Source organism: Saccopteryx leptura, chromosome 1 (genome assembly GCF_036850995.1).
Source record: "Saccopteryx leptura isolate mSacLep1 chromosome 1, mSacLep1_pri_phased_curated, whole genome shotgun sequence".
NCBI lineage: Eukaryota > Metazoa > Chordata > Mammalia > Chiroptera > Emballonuridae > Saccopteryx > Saccopteryx leptura.
Genome location: NC_089503.1, coordinates 17631974 through 17654209, shown reverse-complemented (window position 1 = coordinate 17654209; position 22236 = coordinate 17631974). Strand labels below are relative to the sequence as shown.

The 22236-nt window shown below is 38.6% G+C and overlaps 1 protein-coding gene across 4 annotated transcripts in view; it reads right to left on the bottom strand.

Annotated features, from left to right (window-relative positions):
* CKAP5 (cytoskeleton associated protein 5) overlaps positions 1-22236 on the bottom strand; it is a 122631-nt gene that overhangs the window by 54083 nt on the left and 46312 nt on the right. For all 4 annotated transcript variants that reach the window (XM_066361999.1, XM_066362008.1, XM_066362016.1 and 1 more), the window contains exons 5-9: positions 18902-19073; positions 18161-18293; positions 17815-17915; positions 14899-15012; positions 11809-11913 (exon numbers count right to left, since the gene is read on the bottom strand). In XM_066361999.1, the coding sequence (XP_066218096.1) occupies positions 11809-11913; positions 14899-15012; positions 17815-17915; positions 18161-18293; positions 18902-19073 (625 nt within the window). The remainder of the gene's footprint in view (positions 1-11808; positions 11914-14898; positions 15013-17814; positions 17916-18160; positions 18294-18901; positions 19074-22236) is intronic.

Below are 22236 nucleotides of genomic sequence, written 5' to 3'. Positions count from 1 at the left end.
AAGGAATGGAGTACTGCACTCAAGCAGGATGAGCCCGCGCTCAAGCCAGTGACCTCAGGGTTTTGAACCTGGTTCCTCTGAGTCCCAGTCTGATGCTCTATCCACTGTGCCACCGCCTGGTCAGGCAAAGCATTATTTAGTAGGGGGTTTGTTGGGTGGATTCTAGTTGGGGTGAATGCAGAAGTCTGTCTCTGCCTCCCACTTAAAAAATAAAAAGCGATCTTGGGCTCAAGCTGGTGAGCTTTGCTCAAACCAGATGAGCCCGCAGCTTTTTTCTGAACTTTTTTTTTTTACAGAGACAGAGAGAGAGTCAGTGAGAGGGAGAGATAGGGACAGACAGACAAGAATGGACAGAGATGAGAAGCATCAATCATCAGTTTTTTGTTGCGACACCTTAGTTGTTCATTGATTGCTTTCTCACATGTGCCTCGACCGTGGGCCTTCAGCAGACCAAGTAACTCCTTGCTCAAGTCAGTGATCTTGGGTCCAAGCTGGTAAGCTTTGCTCAAACCAGATGAGCCCGTGCTCAAGCTGGCGACCTCGGGGTCTCGAACCTGGGTCCTCTGCATCCCAGTCCCATGCTCCATCCACTGCACCACTGCCTGGCCAGGCTAAGGCTTTTTTTTTTAAGATTTTATTTATTGATTTTTAGAGAGAAGAGAGAGGGAAAGGTGGGGAGAGGAGGAGTGGGAAGCATCAACTCGCAGTAGTTGTTTCCCATATGTGCCTGACTGGACAAGCCCGGGGTTTCAAACCAGCGACCTCAGCACTCCAGGTTGAATGCTCCACCCACTGTACCACCACAGGTCAACAAGCTGTCTAAGACATTTTTAGACTCTTATTTTCCTGGTAACAAGCTAGTCATGATTTATTTTTACTTGGTACTATCTTCTTTTTTTGTTCAGTTCTCTGAAATTATTTTTAATATTATGAGTAGGCAAGCTCCAAATACCATAACTAAGTGTGGTTAGACATTAGCTTCACAATATAAGATTGACACATGACTATGGGTCATATGAGACTCTTAAGTTTATCTAGGACAGATTTTCAACTGGTGTGCTGCGAGAATTTTTAAAACATGCAATACCTGTTTATTTAGTCAGGAGCACTGATCTCTTTTCCCTTAGATTGTCAAATTAAAAAATGACAACAGTCAAAACAACAATAGCTGTCCAGTGTGAATGAATCAAATTATACCCATTCTTTTTTGTCCTACCAGCAAAAGATATATTTTTTTGGTGTGCACAAAATTTTAGTAATTACTTTATGTGTGCACTGTGATAAAAAAGGTTGAAAATCACTATCTAGGGATTCAAATGATATGCAACTAGCAAGTTAAACCCTAAAGTTCAGCAGAGTCAAATTTTCAGATGCTGAACCATTCTAGGTGATTCAAACCAGATTTAGAAGCCAACTGACAGATGTCACAGTTGAACATCTCAATTTATTAAAACTGTCACCAAACTTGATTGCTTCTAAATTTGTACAAAGAAAATAGTATATTCAACAAATGCCTCCAGTCAGATTTTCTTAAACTAAATTAAGCTGAAATATTATCAACAGTGTAACTTATATAAAATTTCTCAAGTATATGAGTAAATTACAATTTTTAAATAGGAAAATACTACAAAATGCATTTTATATATTAATTTCACTATCTTTCTTACTCTCATTTTTGCTCTGTCCTGGTTATACTATGTTTTATTTCATCCTGTTATAATATAGATAATGTTGTAAGAACAAGGCAAGATGGCCGTGGCCAGGTGGCTTACTGGATAGAGCATTGGTCCCAGCATGCCAAAGTCACAGGTTTGATCCCCAGTCAGGCCACACACAAATGAGAAGCAACCAATGAGTACACAACTACCGTATTTCCCTATGTATTATACTTAGAATGACATGACTGCTACTGAGGTTTCACTAAGAATAAGGCATGAAAAATTAACCTCATTTTCATTGTCTGATAGGAATAACAAGAGTAGCCTATTGGGAAATGCCAGACAGAGAATATTTTGATTATTTTAAAGTATCTGACAGAGTCTTATAATCCCTTGTAGATGAGAGAAAAATGTAGGCTTCAGATATGAATACCAGCCCAGGCTGCAAATGCATGAACCAAAACTGACACAGAGGAAGACCACAAGGCTTGGAGCAATGTCCTGATTCACTACTTTGCTAGCAATCCAAAGGAAGACAGAGAAAGCATGTTTATCAAGTTATTAGACAATGTAAAATTGAGAGAAAGTGACTCAAAGATTAAATAGATGTTGAGAGGCAAGAACTAGGAGCCGCAATTGACACTGTTAAAATTTAACAGAAACAAATACAAACAATTGCTTCTTGGCCTTTTGGCAAAGATCAAGTGAAACAAATATAAACCTTTGGTTTCTAAAAGATTCAAATTGCACAAGTAACTGCAGGATGGTAGAGCCCTGCTTCATTAACAGACGGAGGAATTTCAAGTTACTGCAGACTCAGGAGTGATTTCAGAGAAAACCACTGAAATCTCAGGCTGAACTAACACTGTCTAAGCATCACTTAACTATGTACTAGACAGCTCTCACCTGGACCTTTTTACTCTGATCTGGCCCCCAAAACGAAAAGGGAAAATGAGCAGAACTGCCAAGGATTCAGAAACCAGATCAGTAAAAGAAAACGTCCAGCCCGAAAAGTAAGATTCAAAGGGAAATCACAGTTTATCTTCAAATAGCTAGAGGATTGTCACTTAAAAGAGGCACCATTAGACTTATTCTATGGAGATTCAGAGGTGGAACTAGGACCAACAGGAGGCAGTGACAGCTCCATACAAGAAATGGTGACTAACGTGAATCAACTTTGTTTTAGTTAATTTGCTACGTCAGTATGTATACATTAAATGATAAAAATAGAGAGGCACACATGTACCAAATAAACATGTGTTTACGTGTCGAAACTTGTGATAAAAACGGACAGAACTTTCTGGTAGACCTTATACTTAGAAGCCACATGTTCAGTAATTGGTTCTTTCATTCTGCTGGGAATCAACCACAATCTAACACTTCCCTTATTAAATACCAAGTTTGCTTGTTCACCTCTGTATTTCTGGCGTAGAACTTGTTTGCTATAATTTATTTTCAGTTATGTTCCTGCTATATTTTGTTTACTTTGTTACTTTTATAATCTGAAACATTATTTGAAATACATTCACCATTCAAAAAAAAAAATTTTTTTTTTTTTTGTATTTTTCTGAAGCTGGAAATGGGGAGAGACAGTCAGACAGACTCCCGCATGCGCCCGACCGGGATCCACCCGGTACGCCCACCAGGGGCGAAGCTCTGCCCACCAGGGGGCGATGCTCTGCCCCTCCGGGGCGTCGCTCTGCGGTGACCAGAGCCACTCTAGCGCCTGGGGCAGAGGCAAAGGAGCCATCCCCAGCGCCCGGGCCATCTTTGCTCCAATGGAGCCTTGGCTGCGGGAGGGGAAGAGAGAGACAGAGAGGAAGGAGGGGGGAGAAGCAAATGGGCGCTTCTCCTATGTGCCCTGGCCGGGAATCGAACCTGAGTACCCTGCACACCAGGCCGACGCTCTACCGCTGAGCCAACCGGCCAAGGCCTCAAAAAAAATTTTTAAGTAGAAAAGGATATACAGTAAGTTTCCCAGCCCTGCTCCCATCTATCCACCATCCCTCCCCATAGGCAACCACAGTTAGCACTTTCTTGTATGTCTTTTCAAGAATATTGTAGACCCTGGCCGGTTGGCTAAGTGGATAGAGCGTAAGCCAGAGTATGGATGTCCTGGGTTCACTTCTCAGTTAGGACACACAGAAGTGACTATCTGCTTCTCTCCCCCTCCCTTTCTGCCTTTTCTCCCTCTTTCCCTCCCACAGCCAGTGGCTTGGTTGGTCCAAATGTCAGGTTCAGGTGCTATAAAATAGTGTGGTTGACTTAAGCATCAGCCCTAGATGGGGGCTTCCGGGTGGATCCCAGTCGGGGTGAACGCAGTAGTCTGTCTCACTATCTCTCCTCCTCTCACTTAAAAAAAAAAAGAATATTGTGTGTGTGTGTACACATATACAAGCAAATGCAAACAGATGGTTTTCCACCTTCTGTTTAACCTGAATGGCATCATGTTATACATGCTTCTTTCTGCACTTTGCTTTCTTTACTTTATCGTATATCTTTCCATGTAGTGTATAGAATTTACTCGTTCTTTTTAACTAACTGCCTAGTATACCATTGTCCAAAGGTATTGTTATTTTTTAACCAGTCTTCTGATGAGTGACTTTCAAGTTCTTTTGTCTTTTGCTGTACAACTATCATGCAGTTTGTAATTTTGCACGTGTGCAAGTATATATAAGATGCACCCTTTTTTGAAAATTTTGGGGTCTAAAAACTGGGTATGTCTTATACAGTGGTTGTGGCATTTCAAATACCATAGATGGAACTGAGGATGGGGCAATATATGAAGACAGTGATTCGTCATCAGACACAGATGAGGACAAGCTAATAGATGGGAGGTTTGACAGTGATGAGTAGTTTTATGAATTTTATGATGAATAAAACTTGAGTTCAATAACTTTATGTAATATAATTTTTTCAGATTTTGAGCACCAAAAATTAAGGTGCATCTTATACACGGAAGTGTCTTATACATAGGGAAATACAGTAAATGGAACTAAGTAGAACAATGAGTTAATACTTCTCTCTTTTCTCTCTCTCCCTTCCTCTCTTTTTCAAATCAATGGAAAAAAAAAAGCAAGATATTTAAAAAGCGGTGGTGCAGTGGATAGAGTGTCGAACTGGGATGCAGAAGACCTAGGTTCGAAATTCTAAGGTCACTGGCTTGAGCATGGGCTCATCTGGCTTGAGCGCAGGCTCTCCAGTTTGAGAGTGGGGTTGCTGGCTTGAGTGGGATTATAGACCCCATGGTTGCTGGTCTGAACCTAAGGTCACTGGCTTCAGCAAGGGCTCACTCACTCTGCTGTAGCCACTGCCCCCCATCAAGGCACATATGAGAAAGCAATCAATGAACAACTAAGGTGCTGCAATGAAGAATTGATGTTTCTCATCCCTTCATGTCTGTCTGCCCCTATCTATTCCTCTCTTTGTCTCTGTCACAAACACTCACACAGATATTAATAAATAAGTTAAGAAATCAAGACTTCAAAGTGGCTCTACTAGATAAGAAGATCACAACTGGAAGAAGCCTATAAGTCATACAGAGAATAATGGGTAGGCAGAGAAGCATAAGTCATATGCTCCAACAAGATAAGTCCTCAGAAAAAGCCCTGGACAAATCAGAAGTAATCAAATTACCAGATGCAGAGTATAAAATAATGATTGTTAGGATGCTTAAGGATCTCAAAGCTACAATGGATGGACTTAATGAACACCTCAATAAAGATATTGTAAGCATCAAAAAGAACACGGAAATCATAAAGAAGAACCAGACAGAAATGAAAAACACAATATCAGAAATAAAGACCACACTAGAAGGAATTAAAAGCAGGCTGGATGAAGCAGAGGATCGAATCAGCGACTTAGAGGACAAGATAAGTGAAAACACAGAAGCAGAAAAGCAAAAAGAAAAGAGATCAAAAAGTCTGAGGAAACCCTAAGAGAGCTCTGTGACAACATGAATAGAAATAATATCCACATAATAGGGGTTCCTGAAGGAGAAGAGAAAGAACAAGGACTAGAGAAGCTCTTTGAAGAAATTACAGATGAAAATTTCCCTAAATTGATGCAGGAAAGAGTCACACAAGTTCAAGAAGCAGAGAGAACCCCATTAAAAAAAAAACCCAAAGAGAGCCACACCAAGACATATCATAATCAAAATACCAAAGCTAAGAGATAAAGAAAGAATATTAAAAGCTGTAAGAGAAAAACAGTCAATTACCTACAAAGGAACACCCATATGGATGACATCTGACCTCTCAACAGAAACACTTCAGGCCAGAAGGGATTGGCAAGAAATATTCAAAGTAATGCAGAACAAGAATCTACAACCAAGACTTCTTTATCCAGCAAGACTATCGTTTAAAATTGAAGGAGAAATAAAAAGCTTCCCAGACAAAAAAAAACAACTCAAGGAATTCATCACAACCAAACAAATGCTGCAAGAAATGTTAAGGGGCCTGCTGTAGACAGAACAAATATATATATATATTAAAAGAGGAATATAGATTTAAAGAAAAAAATAGCAATGAACAACTACATATCAATAATAACCTTAAATGTAAATGGATTAACTGATCCAATCAAAAGACATAGGGTAGCTGCGTGGATAAGAAAACAGGACCCATACATATGCTGTGTACAGGAGACCCACCTCGAGGCAAAAGATACACATAGACTGAAAGTAAAAGGATGGAAAAAGTATTTCATGCAAATGGAAATTAAAAAAAAACCCAGGGAAAGCAATACTTATATCTGACAAAATAGACTAAAACAAAGACTATAGTAAGAGATAAAGAAGGTCACTACATAATGATAAAGGGACCAATCCAACAGGAAGAGATAACCATTATAAATATCTATGCACCTAATATAGGAGCACCTAAATATATAAAGCTGATTTTGATGGACATAAAGGGAGAGATCAACAGCAATACTATAATAGTAGGGGATTTCAATACCCCGCTAACACCAATGGATAGATCCTCAAGAAAGAAAATTAACAAAGAAACAGCAGAAGTAAAGGACACACTAGATCAACTGGATTTAATAGATATCTTTAGAATCTTTCACCCTAAAGCAGCAGAATATACATTCTTTTCAAGTGTGCATGGTACATTCTCTAGGACAGACCACATATTAGGGCATAAAACAAGTCTCAACAAATTTAAGAAGACTGAAACCATATCAAGCATCTTCTCTGACCACAATGGCATGAAACTAGAAATCAACTACAATAGAAAAACTGAAAAACACTCAAACACTTGGAAACTAAACAGCATGTTATTAAACAACGAATGGGTCAATGATGAGATCAAGGAAGAAATAAAAAAGTTTCTTGAAACAAATGAAAAATGAGCATACAACTCAAAATCTGTGGGACACAGCAAAAGCAGTCCTGACAGTGAAGTTCATAGCATTACAGGCATACCTTAAGCTAGAAAAAGCTCAAATAAACAACTTAACTGATCTGCAACTAAAAGAACTAGAAAAAGAACAGCAAGTAAAGCCTAAAGAAAGCAGAAGGAAGGAAATAACAAAGATCAGAGTGCAAATAAATGACATAGAGACTAAAAAAAAATACAGATGATCAATGAAACCAAAGCTGGTTCTTTGAAAAAGTAAACAAGATCGACGAACCCTTAGCCAGACTCACCAAGAAAAAAAGGACTGAAATAAATAAAATTAGAAATAAGAGTGGAGAAATAACAACTGATACAACATAAATACAAAGGATTGTAAGGAAATACTATGAAGAACTGTATGCCAAAAAATTAGACAACCTAGGTGAAATGGACAAATTCCTTGAAAAATATAATCTTTCAAAAATCAATCTGGAAGAATCAAAAAACCTAAAAAGACCGATTACAACAAATGAGATTGAAACAGTTATCAAAAAACTCCCAACAAATAAAAGCCCTGGGCCAGATGGCTTCACAAGCAAATTCTACCAAACATTCAAAGAACTAACTCCTATCCTTCTCAAGCTATTTCAAAAAATTCAAGAGGAGGGAAAACTTCCAAGCTCCTTTTATGAGGTGAGCATAATTCTGATTCCAAAGCCAGGCAAAGACAACACAAGAAAAGAAAATGATAGGCCAATATCCCTGATGAATTTAGATGCTAAAATTCTCAACAAAATATTAGCAAACCAGATCCAGCAATACATGAAAAAAATCATACAGCATGATCAAGTGGGATTTATTTTGGGGAGGCAAGGCTGGTACAATATTCGCAAATCAATCAATGTGATTCATCACATAAACAAAAGGACAAAAACCACAGGATAATATCAATAGATGCAGAAAAAGCATTCGATAAAATCCAGCACCCATTTATGATCAAAACTCTCAGCAAAGTGGGAATACAGGGAACATACCTCAACATGATAAAGGCCCTCTATGACAGGCCCACAGCCAACATCATACTCAATGGGCAAAAATTAAAAGCAATCCCCTTATGATCAGGAACAAGGCAGGGGTGGCCCCTTTCATCACTCTTATTCAATATAATTCTGGAAGTCCTAACCACAGCAATCAGGCAAGAAGAAATAAAAGGCATCCATATTGGAAAGAAGTAAAATTATCATTATTTGCTGATGATATAATACTGTACATAGAAAACCCTAAAGTCACAGTCAAAAAACTACTGGACCTAGCCCTGGCCAGTTGGCTCAGTGGTAGAGTGTCGGCCTGGCGTGCAGAAATCCCGGGTTCGATTCCCGGCCAGGGCACACAGAAGCGTCCATCTGCTTCTCACCCTTCCCCCTCTCCTTCCTCTCTGTCTCTCTCTTCCCCTCCCGCAGCCAGGGCTCCATTGGAGCAAAGGTGGCCTGGGCACTGGGGATGGCTCCATGGCCTCTGCCTCAGGCGCTAGAGTGGCTCTGGTCGCAGCAGAGCAACGCCCCCGATGGGCAGAGCATCGCCCCCTGGTGGGCGTGCCGGGTGGATCCCTGTCAGGCACATGCGGGAGTCTGTCTGACTGCCTCCCCATTTCCAGCTTCAGAAAAATACAAAAACAAAAAACAAAAACACAAAACTACTGGACCTGATAAAGGAATTCAGCAAGGTGTGTCAGGATATAAAATTAATACTCAGAAATCAGAGCCATTTTTATATACCAACAATGATCTGTCTGAAAGAGAAATTAAGAAAACAATCCCCTTCACTATTGCAAAAAGTAAAATAAAATACCTAGGAGTAAATTTAACCAAGTAGATTAAAAACTTGTACTCAGAAAATTATAAAACATTGATGAAAGAAATCAAGGAAGATACAAACAAGTGGAAGCATATATTGTGTCCATGGCTAGGAAGAATAAACATCATTAAAATTTCCATATTACCCAAAGCAATTTATACATTCAATGCAATTCCTATTAAAATACCAAGGACATACCTCAAAGATATAGAACAAATATTCCAAAAATTCATATGGAACCAAAAAGAACACGAATAGCCTCAGCAATCTTAAAAAAGAATAATAAAGTGGGTGGTATCTCACTTCTGGACGTCAAGTTATACTACAAGGCCATTTTACTCAAAACAGCTTGGTACTGGCATAAGAACAGGCATATAGATCAATGGAACAGAACAGAGAACCCAGAAATAAACCTGCACCTTTATGAAAAATTGATATTTGACAAGGGTGGTAATAGCATACAATGGAGTAAAGACAGTCTCTTTAACAAATGGTGTTGGGAAAATTGGACAGCTACTTGCAAAAAAATGAAACTAAACCACCAACTTACACCATTCACAAAAATAAACTCAAAATGGGATAAAAGACTTAAATGTAAGTAAGTTATGACCATAAGCATCCTAGAGGAAAACATAGGCGATAAGCTCTCCGACATCACTCGCAGCAATATATTTGCTGATTTATCTCCACGGGCAAGGGAAATAAAGGATAGGATAAACAAATGGGACAATATCAAACTAAAAAGCTTTTGCACAGCTAAAGACAGTATGAACAAATAAAAAGGCAAACCCCACAATGGGAGAACATATTCGACAATACGTCTGATAAGGGGTTAATAACCAAAATTTATAAAGAACTTGTAAAACTCAACACCAGGAAGATAAAACAGCCAATCAAAAAATGGGCAAAAGAAATGAATAGACAATTCTCCAGAGAAGACATACAGATGGCCAATAGGCAAATGACAAAATGCTCAACATCACTAATCATTAGAGAAATGCAAATTAAAACCACAATGAGATATCACCTCGTATCAGTCAGAATGGCGCTCATCAACAAAACAACACAGAATCAGTGCTGGCAAGGATGTGGAGAAAAGGGAACCCTCCTGCACTGCTGGTGGGAATGCAGACTGGTGCAGCCACTGTGGAAAACAGTATGGAGATTCCTCAAAAAATTAAAAATCGAACTGCCTTTGACCCAGCCATCCCACTTTTGGGAATATATCCCAAGAACACCACATCAACAAGTCAAAAGGAGAAACGCACCCCCATGTATATGGCAGCATTTTTCACAATAGCGAAGATCTGGAAACAGCCCAAGTGTCCATCAGTGGACGAGTGGATTAAAAAGCAGTGGTACATATACACAATGGAATACTATGGGGCCATGAAAAAGAAGGAAATATTATTTTTTGCAACAACATGGATGGACCTGGAAACTATTATGTTAAGTGAAATAAGCCAGGCAGAGAATGAAAAATATCATATGACCTCACTCATCTGAGAAATCCGATGAACAATATGAACTGAGGAGCGGAATAGAGACAGAGGCGGGATCAAAGGATCCAGAAGGAAAGTGGAAGAGGGAAAGAGGATGATAGGGTAATAGGATGGGATGAGAGAAAATCCTGGAGGGAAGGGCGTTACAGGAGAGGGGTGGGGGGGGCAATGTACTGGGGAACACAGGGGAGGGGAGGATGAATTTGGGGGGACACTAGAATCTATGTAAACACAATAAATTAATTAAAAAAAGATGAAGGTGGGGAGTAAAAGAAGAGTTTTGGAGAGAATAGGTAAGCCATTACACTTACTGGAAGAGTATAGCCTCTGGTGGAATATAGCTTGCTGAATGCTTCTAATCATGGAAATATCTGAGAACTTTTCTCAGTAGTTTGTGCTGGAGAAATTTGGAAAAATAACTCAATTTGTACTTCTCTTAAAGCAAAGCCTAAATGTAAAATACTTATGTCCATGTAGGTTGTTTAAGATGTGATTCTAAGAAGTGAAAGTGAAGGAGCAAGAAGAATGAGAGCCTGACCAAGTGGTGGTGCAGTGGATAGAGCGTCGGACTGGGATGCGGAGGACCCAGGTTTGAGACCCCGAGGTCGCCAGCTTGAGCAAGGGGTTACTCAGTCTGCTGTAGCCCCACAGTCAAGGCACATATGAGAAAGTCTATCCCTCTCTCTGACTCTGTCTCTGTAAAAAAAAAAAAAAAGAAGAAGAATGAGAAATGAAGGGGAAAAACAATAAGAGTATGTCACTGAAATCTTTATTGTAGGCTTTTATTTCTTCACGGTTTCAGAGAAATGTATAGGATGCCTCTGAAAGACAGAAATATGGAGTACTCTGGCCACTAGTTCCTACTTTCCATCAATTAATGGTCAGTCTTAAAGATGTTAAGTCTTCTCTGTTCATGGACTGCACTTGTGTTTGGGTTAATGAGCCCCATATCATCAAAAAAAGTCTGTGAGAGTAAGCAAAAAGACTCAAAGTGGGTGCCTGGAATGGGACAATGACAAACAACTTCAGGTGACGGCTATGGAGATGTGATGTGGATCCCAAAGATAAGCTAGGATGAGTCAAGTTATCAAGATATGATACAGTATGGAAAAAATGATCAAGCATCAGGATATTATATGAATCAGTTCAGTAAAAGCAAGAATCCAGAACTAAATGTAAAATAAATAAATAAATAAGTAAGTTAATAAGCAAATCAACTCAACTAAGTACTTTAGGCCAAGTGCCTTTCTACATAAAGTTATAATGAATGTAGTAATAACTGAAATCATTGAAATGTTGTGAGGACTTATGCTCAAGATTAATAAAACTTAGTGAGAAATCTACTTTACTCAAAATATCATAATCTATGTCAAAAGAACTGTTTTAAAGCATAGAGCAAACTAGCATGACATTCTTGATAATATTGATTTGTACTTAAAAGGAAGTACTTACATGTCCTGCATATTGTCCAAATTTTTTCCTTAGCCCAACAGCCAGGCCAGTAAGACATTTTGCTGCCAAAGCCACCAACATGACATTGGTGTCCTTTCCAACTACCTACACAAAGGGAAAGAAAAAATAGTCACAGCCCTGTAGAAGGAAACTGAAAAATTCCTCTTAAAAGAACTCTAAAAACTATTATGTTAATAGATAGCCAATTATGTTTCCTACAAAAGAAGAGATTTTTCTTTAACAACATCAAATTTGGGAGCTTCCCTTCCTATTTTAAAGTTTTACGAATAAAATACATGTAAAACCATATTCCAATGACTAACTCTCCATTAGTGGAAGTCTGGGCTGTCAGACTTGCTCACTATAGAGGAGGTATCTGATAACAGAAGAGAAGCTAGAGGCCTGCTGACTTTGCTTGGGGCAGGGAAAGCAAAGACGTTTCTCTGGAAGACCCCACAGGGCAACTAACATTTGTACTCCAGAAGCACCAGTAGAAACTGCGGTAGATACAGTCAATAAGTGCATGTGGACTCAAAATCGCAAACACCATTGCAACCATTCCTCCGAGGAAGCTCCTGGCTTTGCAGCTGCCATCATAGTTATCTAATGACCAAGTCTGCATTCAGAGCCTCTTACAGAGCTTCCTCCAGCATGTATATACTACCACACTCCTAAACTACCCCCCAGAGCCTAGCACTTATCAAAACTCACAGGTCATGGCTGTACCTATGCCACTTTAGAAGAAGACAGTGACCATGCCTGGGTTCCTTCCCGTTAAGATTTTACTGTGGTACACTGCCCAAGTCAGCGAGTATAAAAAAGCTGCTTTATTTTAAGTACCCCAAACCCCTGTTTTTGAACTCTTCCCAGGTAGAAGTAATTACTTTGGATCATGTCTAGTCCCTAAAATCTGGTATTCCCTATACTGAATGCTTCATTCCAAATTCCCCAAGTTAACCATTCCATAATGTACAGCATGCAAATAAGTTCTAACTGACACCTTCATGTACTCCCTAAATGCAGAGGAGTAAGGATTAAGAAAAGAGACTAACATTTATTAAAAACAAATTAGGCCCTGGCTGGTTGGCTCAGTGGTAGAGAGCATCGGTCCAGCCTATGAAAGTCCAAGGTTTGACTACTGATCAAGGAATACAAGAGAAGCGCCCATTTACTTCTCCACCCCTCCCCCTCTTGCTTCTCTCTCTCTCTCTTCTCCTCCCCTCCTGCAGCCATTGTTAATTAGAGTGAGTTGGCTCCAGGCACTGAGGATGGCTCCACCGCCTCCACCTCAGGTGCTAAAAAATGGCTCCAGCTGCAAGGGAGCACGGGCCCCAGATGGGCAGAGCATCGCCCCCTAGTGGGATTGCTGGGGGGATCCCAGTCAGGACGCATGTGGGAGTCTGTCTCTGCCTCCCTTCCTCTTACTAAAATTAAACGAACAAATTAGATGACAATTTTATAGGTGCTTTATAATCTTTATTTCATTTAATCCTCATCCAAACCCATAAAGTAGGTACTATGATTTATCTAAATTTTGTAGATTTCAAAAGTTAAATAGAGACTAACTTGATCAAGGTTACAGAGCTTGCAAATGGTAATGCTGTGGTTCAAACCTAGGTCTGTTTGGACACCAAAGTTCTTGCTCTCTTACTTGCAGCACTTTCCTGGTCATTCACAGACAAGCACATGAAAAATCTGAGCTGCATGATGTGCACATTCCCCGCTGAGACTGAGCAAAGCAACACTCTGCCTTCTCCTTTCAGCTCTCATACAGTAAACAAGTATCTTTTTCATGGTCTATTTAGTGCCCCCCTTTTTCATTTTGGTGCTTTTTGTATATGCTTTCACTGTTTAAAATGGCCCCCAATGCTGAGGTTCTGTCCGTGTTCTTAAGTACACAAGGGCTGTGATGTGCCTTACACAGAAATTTTGTGTTAGATAAGCTTTGTTCAGGCACAAGTTATAGGGCTGTTAGCTGTGAGTTCAAGGTTAATGAATCAATAATATATATTAAATAAGATGTCTTCAAAAAGAATAAAATAGTTATATATTGTTTTATGTATCAGTTGATGAAAATGTTATGATCAAAGTGTTGCAGGACCCTAACCTCGCATTTCCCCTAAAAATAAGGTTCACTATTCGCTAATTCAGCGTTTGTGGTAACTTTATAGAACATGACTACCAGAAATAATGAGAATTACTGTACTTACATGTGTATATAATTAAAGATAACCTCCTCCCCCCACCATTTTAATCCTCTGTAATTTCAGGCTGAGGAAACAAGCAAAGTTTTCAACCTTCCTGTATTCAAGACGAAGTCTTCAGTTCTTAAGCTCTACAACTACATCCACAGTGTGTGATCTATACTTTTAGATTTTATGAAAGGCTATTATATACAAAAATATCCACCAGCAGCTGTCAACTTAGACCTAAGCAATACCAAAGGAATATTTTCTAAAAGTATTTCTTTCTCATTTGGTATTTGCCTGCTTTATAATTGGCCACATGCCCTGCATCCTTTGCTTTACATGCTGATACAATATAGTGTGGCATCATTTGCTATCTAACAAAAATATTCATCATATTTAATATCTGTTCCATTAAATAGAACCAATGTAAATAGTTCATCCTACAGAATTATAAAACCAGAATATTTGGTTCTAGATCAACAAGTCCATCTTTTTCTCTTTTGATTCTTAACAAAGCCTTGTGTCGAGGGCTGACTTTCAATAGATTGCAGCAAGGGAGCTGCTCTGCTAAGTATGAAACCCTGACCCAGAAGCAGGTTTAGCACCAGGTTCCCCAGGAACATACAGAAGACACTCTTTTTCCTGAGGTCTACACATGCTATTGAATAACATACATAAAGTCAAAGTGATAATAAATAAAGACTGAAAAACCAATCCCTCCAAACTAACCTAGGACAATGATTTCAAACAATCCTTTAAAACTGAATGCCTGTAATTTAAAAGCCATCAACAGTGTTCCTTAAATAGCAATGCTGTTATGATAAAAAGGATGACCAAGAAAGAGAACTTCAATGGCCTAGACTGTTGCTGGGATACCAATGTTGAAACTCATCACATTTACCTTCTTTAATGCTTTTACTAAATCCGCATAATCGCCTGCTTCCAATTTGGGGTTTTTCACTAGTACTTCTACAGCCTCCAAGGCTTCTTTCCTCTCTTGCCATTTTTTTGCTTCCTGCAAGACACAATTTGAGTAATTTGTAGAACAGAAAATAAAAGAGCAAAATAAAAGCCTATTTCTTTTATGCTACTTTATAGGTAAATTTTTTTGTTTTCTAAAACTTTTTGTAAAGTTGGTTAAAAAACAAAATTGTGAAACTGTGCAGCCAAACAGAATGTTGTGTTCATAGACATAAAATATGTTCATATATAAAAAGTATTTTCATAACATTTCATAATCTTAAGTTCTATAGTAAGTATAAAGAGAATAAGATGCCAATAGTCTTTTCCTTTTCATTTTCTTAGCACATGTTAGTAAGCAGGTATTAGACAGAAAACTTTGATAGAAAGCATTTCTAGCATTTCTGACAGTGGCACAACTACAGGAAAAAGAAATTTCCATATTGACAACATTAAAAAGACCAGAAAAGAGCAATCACATAACCAACAACCAAAACTATTCTGATCTTGAAGATGTTTTCCAGATTGGGAGTAAAATGCTAATCCTTTTGTTTTATGGCCATAAAGTAGAATATGCTGCACTAGAGATCAATCAATCATTCAATAATTTGAATATGCACTATCTGAAAGAACTGGGGATACAAAGATGACAAACTTGTCACCCTAGAGGACATTACAGTTCAATTCAATTTATCAAATATTTATTTGTTAATCAGACATTTATGAGATACTCAAGGAGCTAAAAGCAGAGCTAGAAAAGATCTTCAGTAAAAAACTACAAGGTCATGCCTGAACAGTGGTGATGCAGTGGACAGAGTGTCGACCTGGGATGCTGAGGTGCCAGGTTAAAAACCCTGAAGTCGCCCTGGCCGGTTGGCTCAGCGGTAGAGCGTCGGCCTAGCGTGCGGAGGACCCGGGTTCGATTCCCGGCCAGGGCACACAGGAGAAGCGCCCATTTGCTTCTCCACCCCTCCGCCGCGCTTTCCTCTCTGTCTCTCTCTTCCCCTCCTGCAGCCAAGGCTCCATTGGAGCAAACATGGCCCGGGCGCTGGGGATGGCTCTGTGGCCTCTCCCCCAGGCACTGGAGTGGCTCTGGTCGCAACATGGCGACGCCCAGGATGGGCAGAGCATCACCCCCTGGTGGGCAGAGCGTTGCCCCATGGTGGGCGTGCCGGGTGGATCCCGGTCGGGCGCATGCGGGAGTCTGTCTGACTGTCTCTCCCTGTTTCCAGCTTCAGAAAAATGAAAAAAAAAAAAACAAAAAAACCCTGAAGTCGCCAGCTTGAGTGTGAGCTCATCCGCCTTGAGCACAGGCTCACCAGCTTGAGCACGGGGTTACTGGTTTAAGTGTGGGATCATCAACATAATCCCATGGTCACTGGCTTGAGGCCAGAGGTCATTGGCTTGAAGCCCAAGGTCACTGTCTTGGCTGGAACCACCCCCCTCCGTCAAGGCACATATGAAAAGCAATCAATGAATAACTAAAGTGCTCCAACTACAAGTTGATGCTTCTCATCTCTCTCCCTTCCTGTCTCTCTCTCACAAAAAAAGAAAAAAGAATACAAACACACACAAGGTCATAACTACTATGAAAGGAAAAATACAAGCTGCTTTTATAGTATACAGCAAGAGGTCTTAACCTAGTTTAGGCTGACGAGTAGGATCTCCCTTAAAAAGTGATACTTACGGTGAGATCTAGAAAATAAAGAGGTATTATGAGCTGAATGAGGAGTGGTGGAGGAGAATGTTCTAGGTAGAAAGAACAACAATAAATCCCAGAGTTTAGGGGGAAAACGTGTGGCACATTTGAAACTAAGAGAAGTTGGGTATGACCGGGGTATGGAAGGTAAGAGCAATTAAGAGATGTGCTGGAAGGCAAGTGGGGACTTCAACAGTACCAGAGGTGACCTCAAGGGTCACAAGACGATCTCAGACATTATCACAAAACTCATGAGAGCCACTGAAGGGTTTTAATGAGACAATACTATGAGAAGATTTGCATTTTTGAAAATGACACTGCTAATTACATTGTGAAATACAATGGGAAGGAGAAGGAGGCAAGAGCAAAATCAGGAAGTCTTATAAAAAGACGACTACCGTAGTAGTATATGTAGCACACAAGGCAAGAAATGATGGTGGCTGGGATAAGACTTTCTCAATTGGGATAATTCTGTCTCTTGGAATACATTGTGCAAAGTCTGTAGTCATTTTTAATTAACCATGATTTCGGGAATGGGTAGTAATGATCTGGTGGGTAAAGCCCAGAGATGCTGCTAAACAGCCTACAATGCACAGGAGAGTCCCCCCCCCCCCCAATATCTGGGGAAAAAAGTCAATAGTGCCAAAGTCAAGAAACACTAGAGTAATTACTTGGCAGTGGGATAAAGAAAAGGGGGCAGCTTGACTTGTGATGGTACAGTGGATAAGGCAGCGACCTGGAATGCTAAGGTCATGGGTTCGAGACCCTGGGACTGCCCAGTCAAGGCACATATAAGAAGCAACTGCGAGTTGGTACTGCTGGTTCCTCCCTCCCCCCTGCCTTTCTCTCTTTCCCTCTCTTCTCTCTAAAATCAATAAATAAAGGAATGAAGTTGAGAGATATTTAGAGGTAAAACTAGTGAGACAATGAGGAAAAACTAGAGAGTCAGTTAAGAAAAATGTTCTAGTTTTTGGCAAGACATGAAAAAGTGCTATAGTAAGTATACACACAAAGTAGTATGGGAAGAAAGCAGCAGCAACTATCTCACTCTAGGAGGGAAGATACCGGGTGGAAGGGTACGCCAGGAAACCGCTCAGCAGGGCACACTATACTCAGGTAATTACTTAAAATGAAATAGAGAAGTTTAACACTACTTACAATTTTGTCATAAAAGTCTTTGGGAAGTTTGGAAAGAATTTCTGCTGCTTCCAAAAGCTCATAAGCATCTATCTGTGGCACCTCATCACCATCATCACCACCTTCCAGGAGAAAAACAAAACAAATCTTAAAAATGGATGAAATGGTTTTACTTCTCAGTTATCAGTCCTTTCACAACTCTGATGAAATCTTGACATAGAAGGAATCAGCATTATTACTGCTAAATACAACTTATATTTCATTAAATGGCAGTCCTCTATCATGTACCTAGTGAATGAACATAGGTTCTTGTGGTAGGGCCATTCTTGCAAATTTTTATAGAGGCCAGTGTTTAAAACTGGCTTACCTCCCTCAGCATCCCCACCAGCACACTGCTGCTGTTCCAATTTCGCTTCTAGTTCTTGCTGGGAACGCAGAAACCGAGTTGGTTTAGGAGCACCTGTTGGCAGTCTGACCCATTCTTCTTCTAGTTCTTTCAACTGTGAATATCACAAAATATTTTAAAAACATTATCTACATCTCCACCATTAGAGAATATATTAAACATTTATTTATATTTACTAATACAAGAACTTAATCTTTTATTTATGTGGCTCTAAAAAGCAAACAAGATAAATTTAAATTGTATACATTTGGTAGCATAAGTCAAACTGACTTACATTTAGTACACTGAAGATGTATGACTAAGCACACAGAAAAAAGAAAATCCATTTTTTGGACACTCTCATTAGCACAAATTCAGATATATTATTATCAGATAGTCTCCAAACCAGTTATAATTTAGAAAAGATAAATGCATTTTGTCCAAGCAGATATTAAATTCTACTATCAATAGCTAATTATAAAGAGATTTTTTTAAACTGCTCTAGATTCAACACTAACATACTGGAATCACCAAATGCCTGGTATTTAACCTGAGAGGACAAAGTAACAGCAGAGACAGTTGGCTATGCTCAGAAAAATCAACTGATTTCAAGATTAAGAATGAAAAATAACTATTTGCAAGGACAGAAGTTCAACAACAATGATAAGAAGGAAATATCTTCATATATTAACCTTATGCAAAGACAAAAACTTTGTGCATCACCTGGACAGAGTTTATATTTTGTAACGGGGGTCTCAGAGCATCCCGAATCCATCTGTAAATCTCTACAGCAATTAGTTTGGCTTCCTCTCGAACAGCCTTATCTCGAGACTCAAAGAGTTTTGGCAACACTTTGATAATTGGCTTAAGCAAGATGATTTTGGAACCAAATTCACTAGAAGTAAAAAATTGGAAAAAAAAAACTGTCAACACGCTTACTTGGGTAAAGTGTTAGCTTTCATTCACTCAAACACAGTTCCATACAGCTATACTAATAAGATTATATAAGTTGAGTTTTAAGGCAGAAAAATAAAGAGAACTCAAGAATATTATTTGATGTCTACGTTCCAAAATAATATTACTATTTTAAAACTAACTTTCTGGGTAACCAGATTAGAAATAGTTCAAGTCTATAAAGGACCAACACTTGTGTAATATCTTATATATACATGTATATACATGTAAAAGCTTAAAAATATGAACAAATCAGTTTATAAGTATTTAAATAAGTAAAATCTGCTCTTAATAAACTTTATAATAGCTCTTACAACTAAGGTGGTTCACTCAATTCTACAGATCACTAATTCTAGCATTATGTGTTTCAGTCCTGACTGTGAAACTACCACACTGAAATTCCAGGCAACTTAAATCTCTTTGCTTCAGTTTTCTATGGGAAGAATAGTTGCATTCTGACTTCTTAAAAAGTTAACACATTTAATCTTATATATCTGTCACAAATTATATTTTATGTTCCCAACTGGCTAAATTTAGCTTTCTGATTCACTGCTAACATTTCTGAATAACCTTCTTGAGTAAGAGGGATTTAGTTATGAAAGAATAATGAAATTATCTAGTAAGATCCATACATATTATTTATCTATTATGTAATGTGTACAAATTTATTTCACATGCATAAATGCAACAAAATTCAGTAGTAGCTACTGACAAATTCCAATAGGCGAAAGGAGACTGTGAAAATACCCTCCACAGAAAGTGATACTTGACAAGACATCTGTAAATAGATTTAATACAGATATCTTAACATGAAACTAAACTAGATGATCTCTAAGACTGCCTTATGGTGATGATAAACCATTCTTTTTAGGGATACTAATCATGATGCCTGAAGAATCTAACATTTGGAATTCTTAAGTTTCCTTTACATTATTACTGTCCCATCTAATTTTTTGTTTGTTTCACTATTCTGGCCTGCTTCTGCAAGACAAAACAAAACAAAACAGAAAATACATGAAGGAGATCCACAAGGGAAATACCTTAACAAAATAAAAGCTAATCTTGATACTAAACACATTACTACAGAAAAAACAAAAGGGTTCTAGAAGCCCGTTTTAGGGGCCATAGAACATATTTTTGTTTCCTGAAACTCTAACATAGATAGCTTGAGGAAGCTCTAGAACCTAGGATTGAATAACTGGCTGTAAGAACAAAGAACAAAGGTCCAAAAGAACTATCTAGTTCTACTTACAGGTTCTAAGATGCTTTAGGACAAATAAAGAACCACACAGGGGGCTAAATACCATCTACTGTAAGGAAGACATAAGGAGATATACCTAACTTGTCCTTTTTCTACCCTTACTCTGCTAGTCAGCTAAAAATTAAGTAACCAGTGTTTATAGCATTCTAGATTAGAAACTTCTAATTAAAATGTGTTAAATTACAGTATCATTATATTTATTAGAAATCCAATACGAAGGACAGAACAAATTGACTGATACAAGTACACTCTTGAAAACCAAGTTAATTTACTACATTTCTTTTTTTTTTTTTTAACATTTTTTTAATTTATTCATTTTTAGAGAGGAGAGAGAAAGGGAGAGAGAGAGAGAGACAGAGAGAGAAGGGGGGAAGAGCTGGAAGCATCAACTCCCATATGTGCCTTGACCAGGCAAGCCCAGGGTTTCGAACCGGCGACCTCAGCATTTCCAGGTCGATGCTTTATCCACCGCACCACCACAGGTCAGGCCACTACATTTCTAATATAAGAATGAGCATAATCCTACTATACTGTAATAGGCTAGACATGAGGAAACATTTATCACACAAGAATCTAAGCAAAAGTCAAATTTTATTTTTTATTTTTTTTAAATGTCTAAAAGTACAATTGCTAAATTGTAGGGCAAATTAACCTTGACTTGTACCAGATACTAAATTGGTTAATCAAGTGGTTTTTCCAATTTATATTTCTATCAATAGTCTGAGAAAATTCTTGTTTTTCCATGCCCTTGCCAATATACTGCCAAAACAACATTGTCAAACTGTTTAATTTTTGTTAATCTAGTGATTATAAAATGGTGTTTTATATTTCTCTCATTACTAGTACTAGCTAGAAGTGTTACAGTTTTCCTGAGTCCCTGTAATCCCTTTTTACATTAAAGTATTGGATAAGTAATATATTCATATATTCAAAAATTAAAGCAATATTTAAAAGTCTATGTTGAAAGGTGTTATTTCCATCCTACCTCATTCACCCCCATCTTGCTCTTATTTTATTGGTTTCTTGTATATCCTTCCAGTATTTTTTGGCAATTAGATGCAAACATGAATGTATACTTATATTTCCACTTATATACAATAACATATGTACTATATAAATCATTCTAAACTGTTTTTTCTACTTAATTTATATCCTGGATATCTTTCCATATCACTGTGTACTTTTTCATGCCTGTATAGTATTCCACTTTTAAGTATAGCTCAGATTACCTAACTGGCTACTGATAGCTGTACTTTGGCTGTTGGCACTTCATTGTTATTAAAAGCAGTGCTGTAATGGATACCCTTGATCTTGCTCTGACTCATCTATAGGATAAATTCCTAGAAGTGGGCCAGAGATGAATAGTTTTATAATTTTGACAGATACTTTGATCTATGTCACAGAATTGACTCCATGAAGAATGGTACCATTTTGCATTCCCAAAGCAGTGTGTGAGTGCCTTTTCCTCCTTAGTCTTTTTTTTTTTTTATTCATTTTAGAGAGGAGAGGGAGAGACAGAGAGAGAGAAGGGGGGGAGGAGCTGGAAGCATCAACTCCCATATGTGCCTTGACCAGGCAAGCCCAGGGTTTCAAACTGGCGACCTCAGCATTTCCAGGTCGACGCTTTATCCTCCTTAGTCTTTTTAAAATTTTTTATTATTATTAATTTATTGTGTTTACATAGATTCTAGTGTCTTCCCAAATACATCCTACCCTCCCCCATGCTCTCCAGTACATCTCCCCGTCCCCCTCCCCATAATGCCTTCCCCCCTTCCTTTCAGGATTTTAAGCAAAAGTCAAATTTTATAAAAAAAACATTATGAGCCTGACCAGGTGGTGGCGC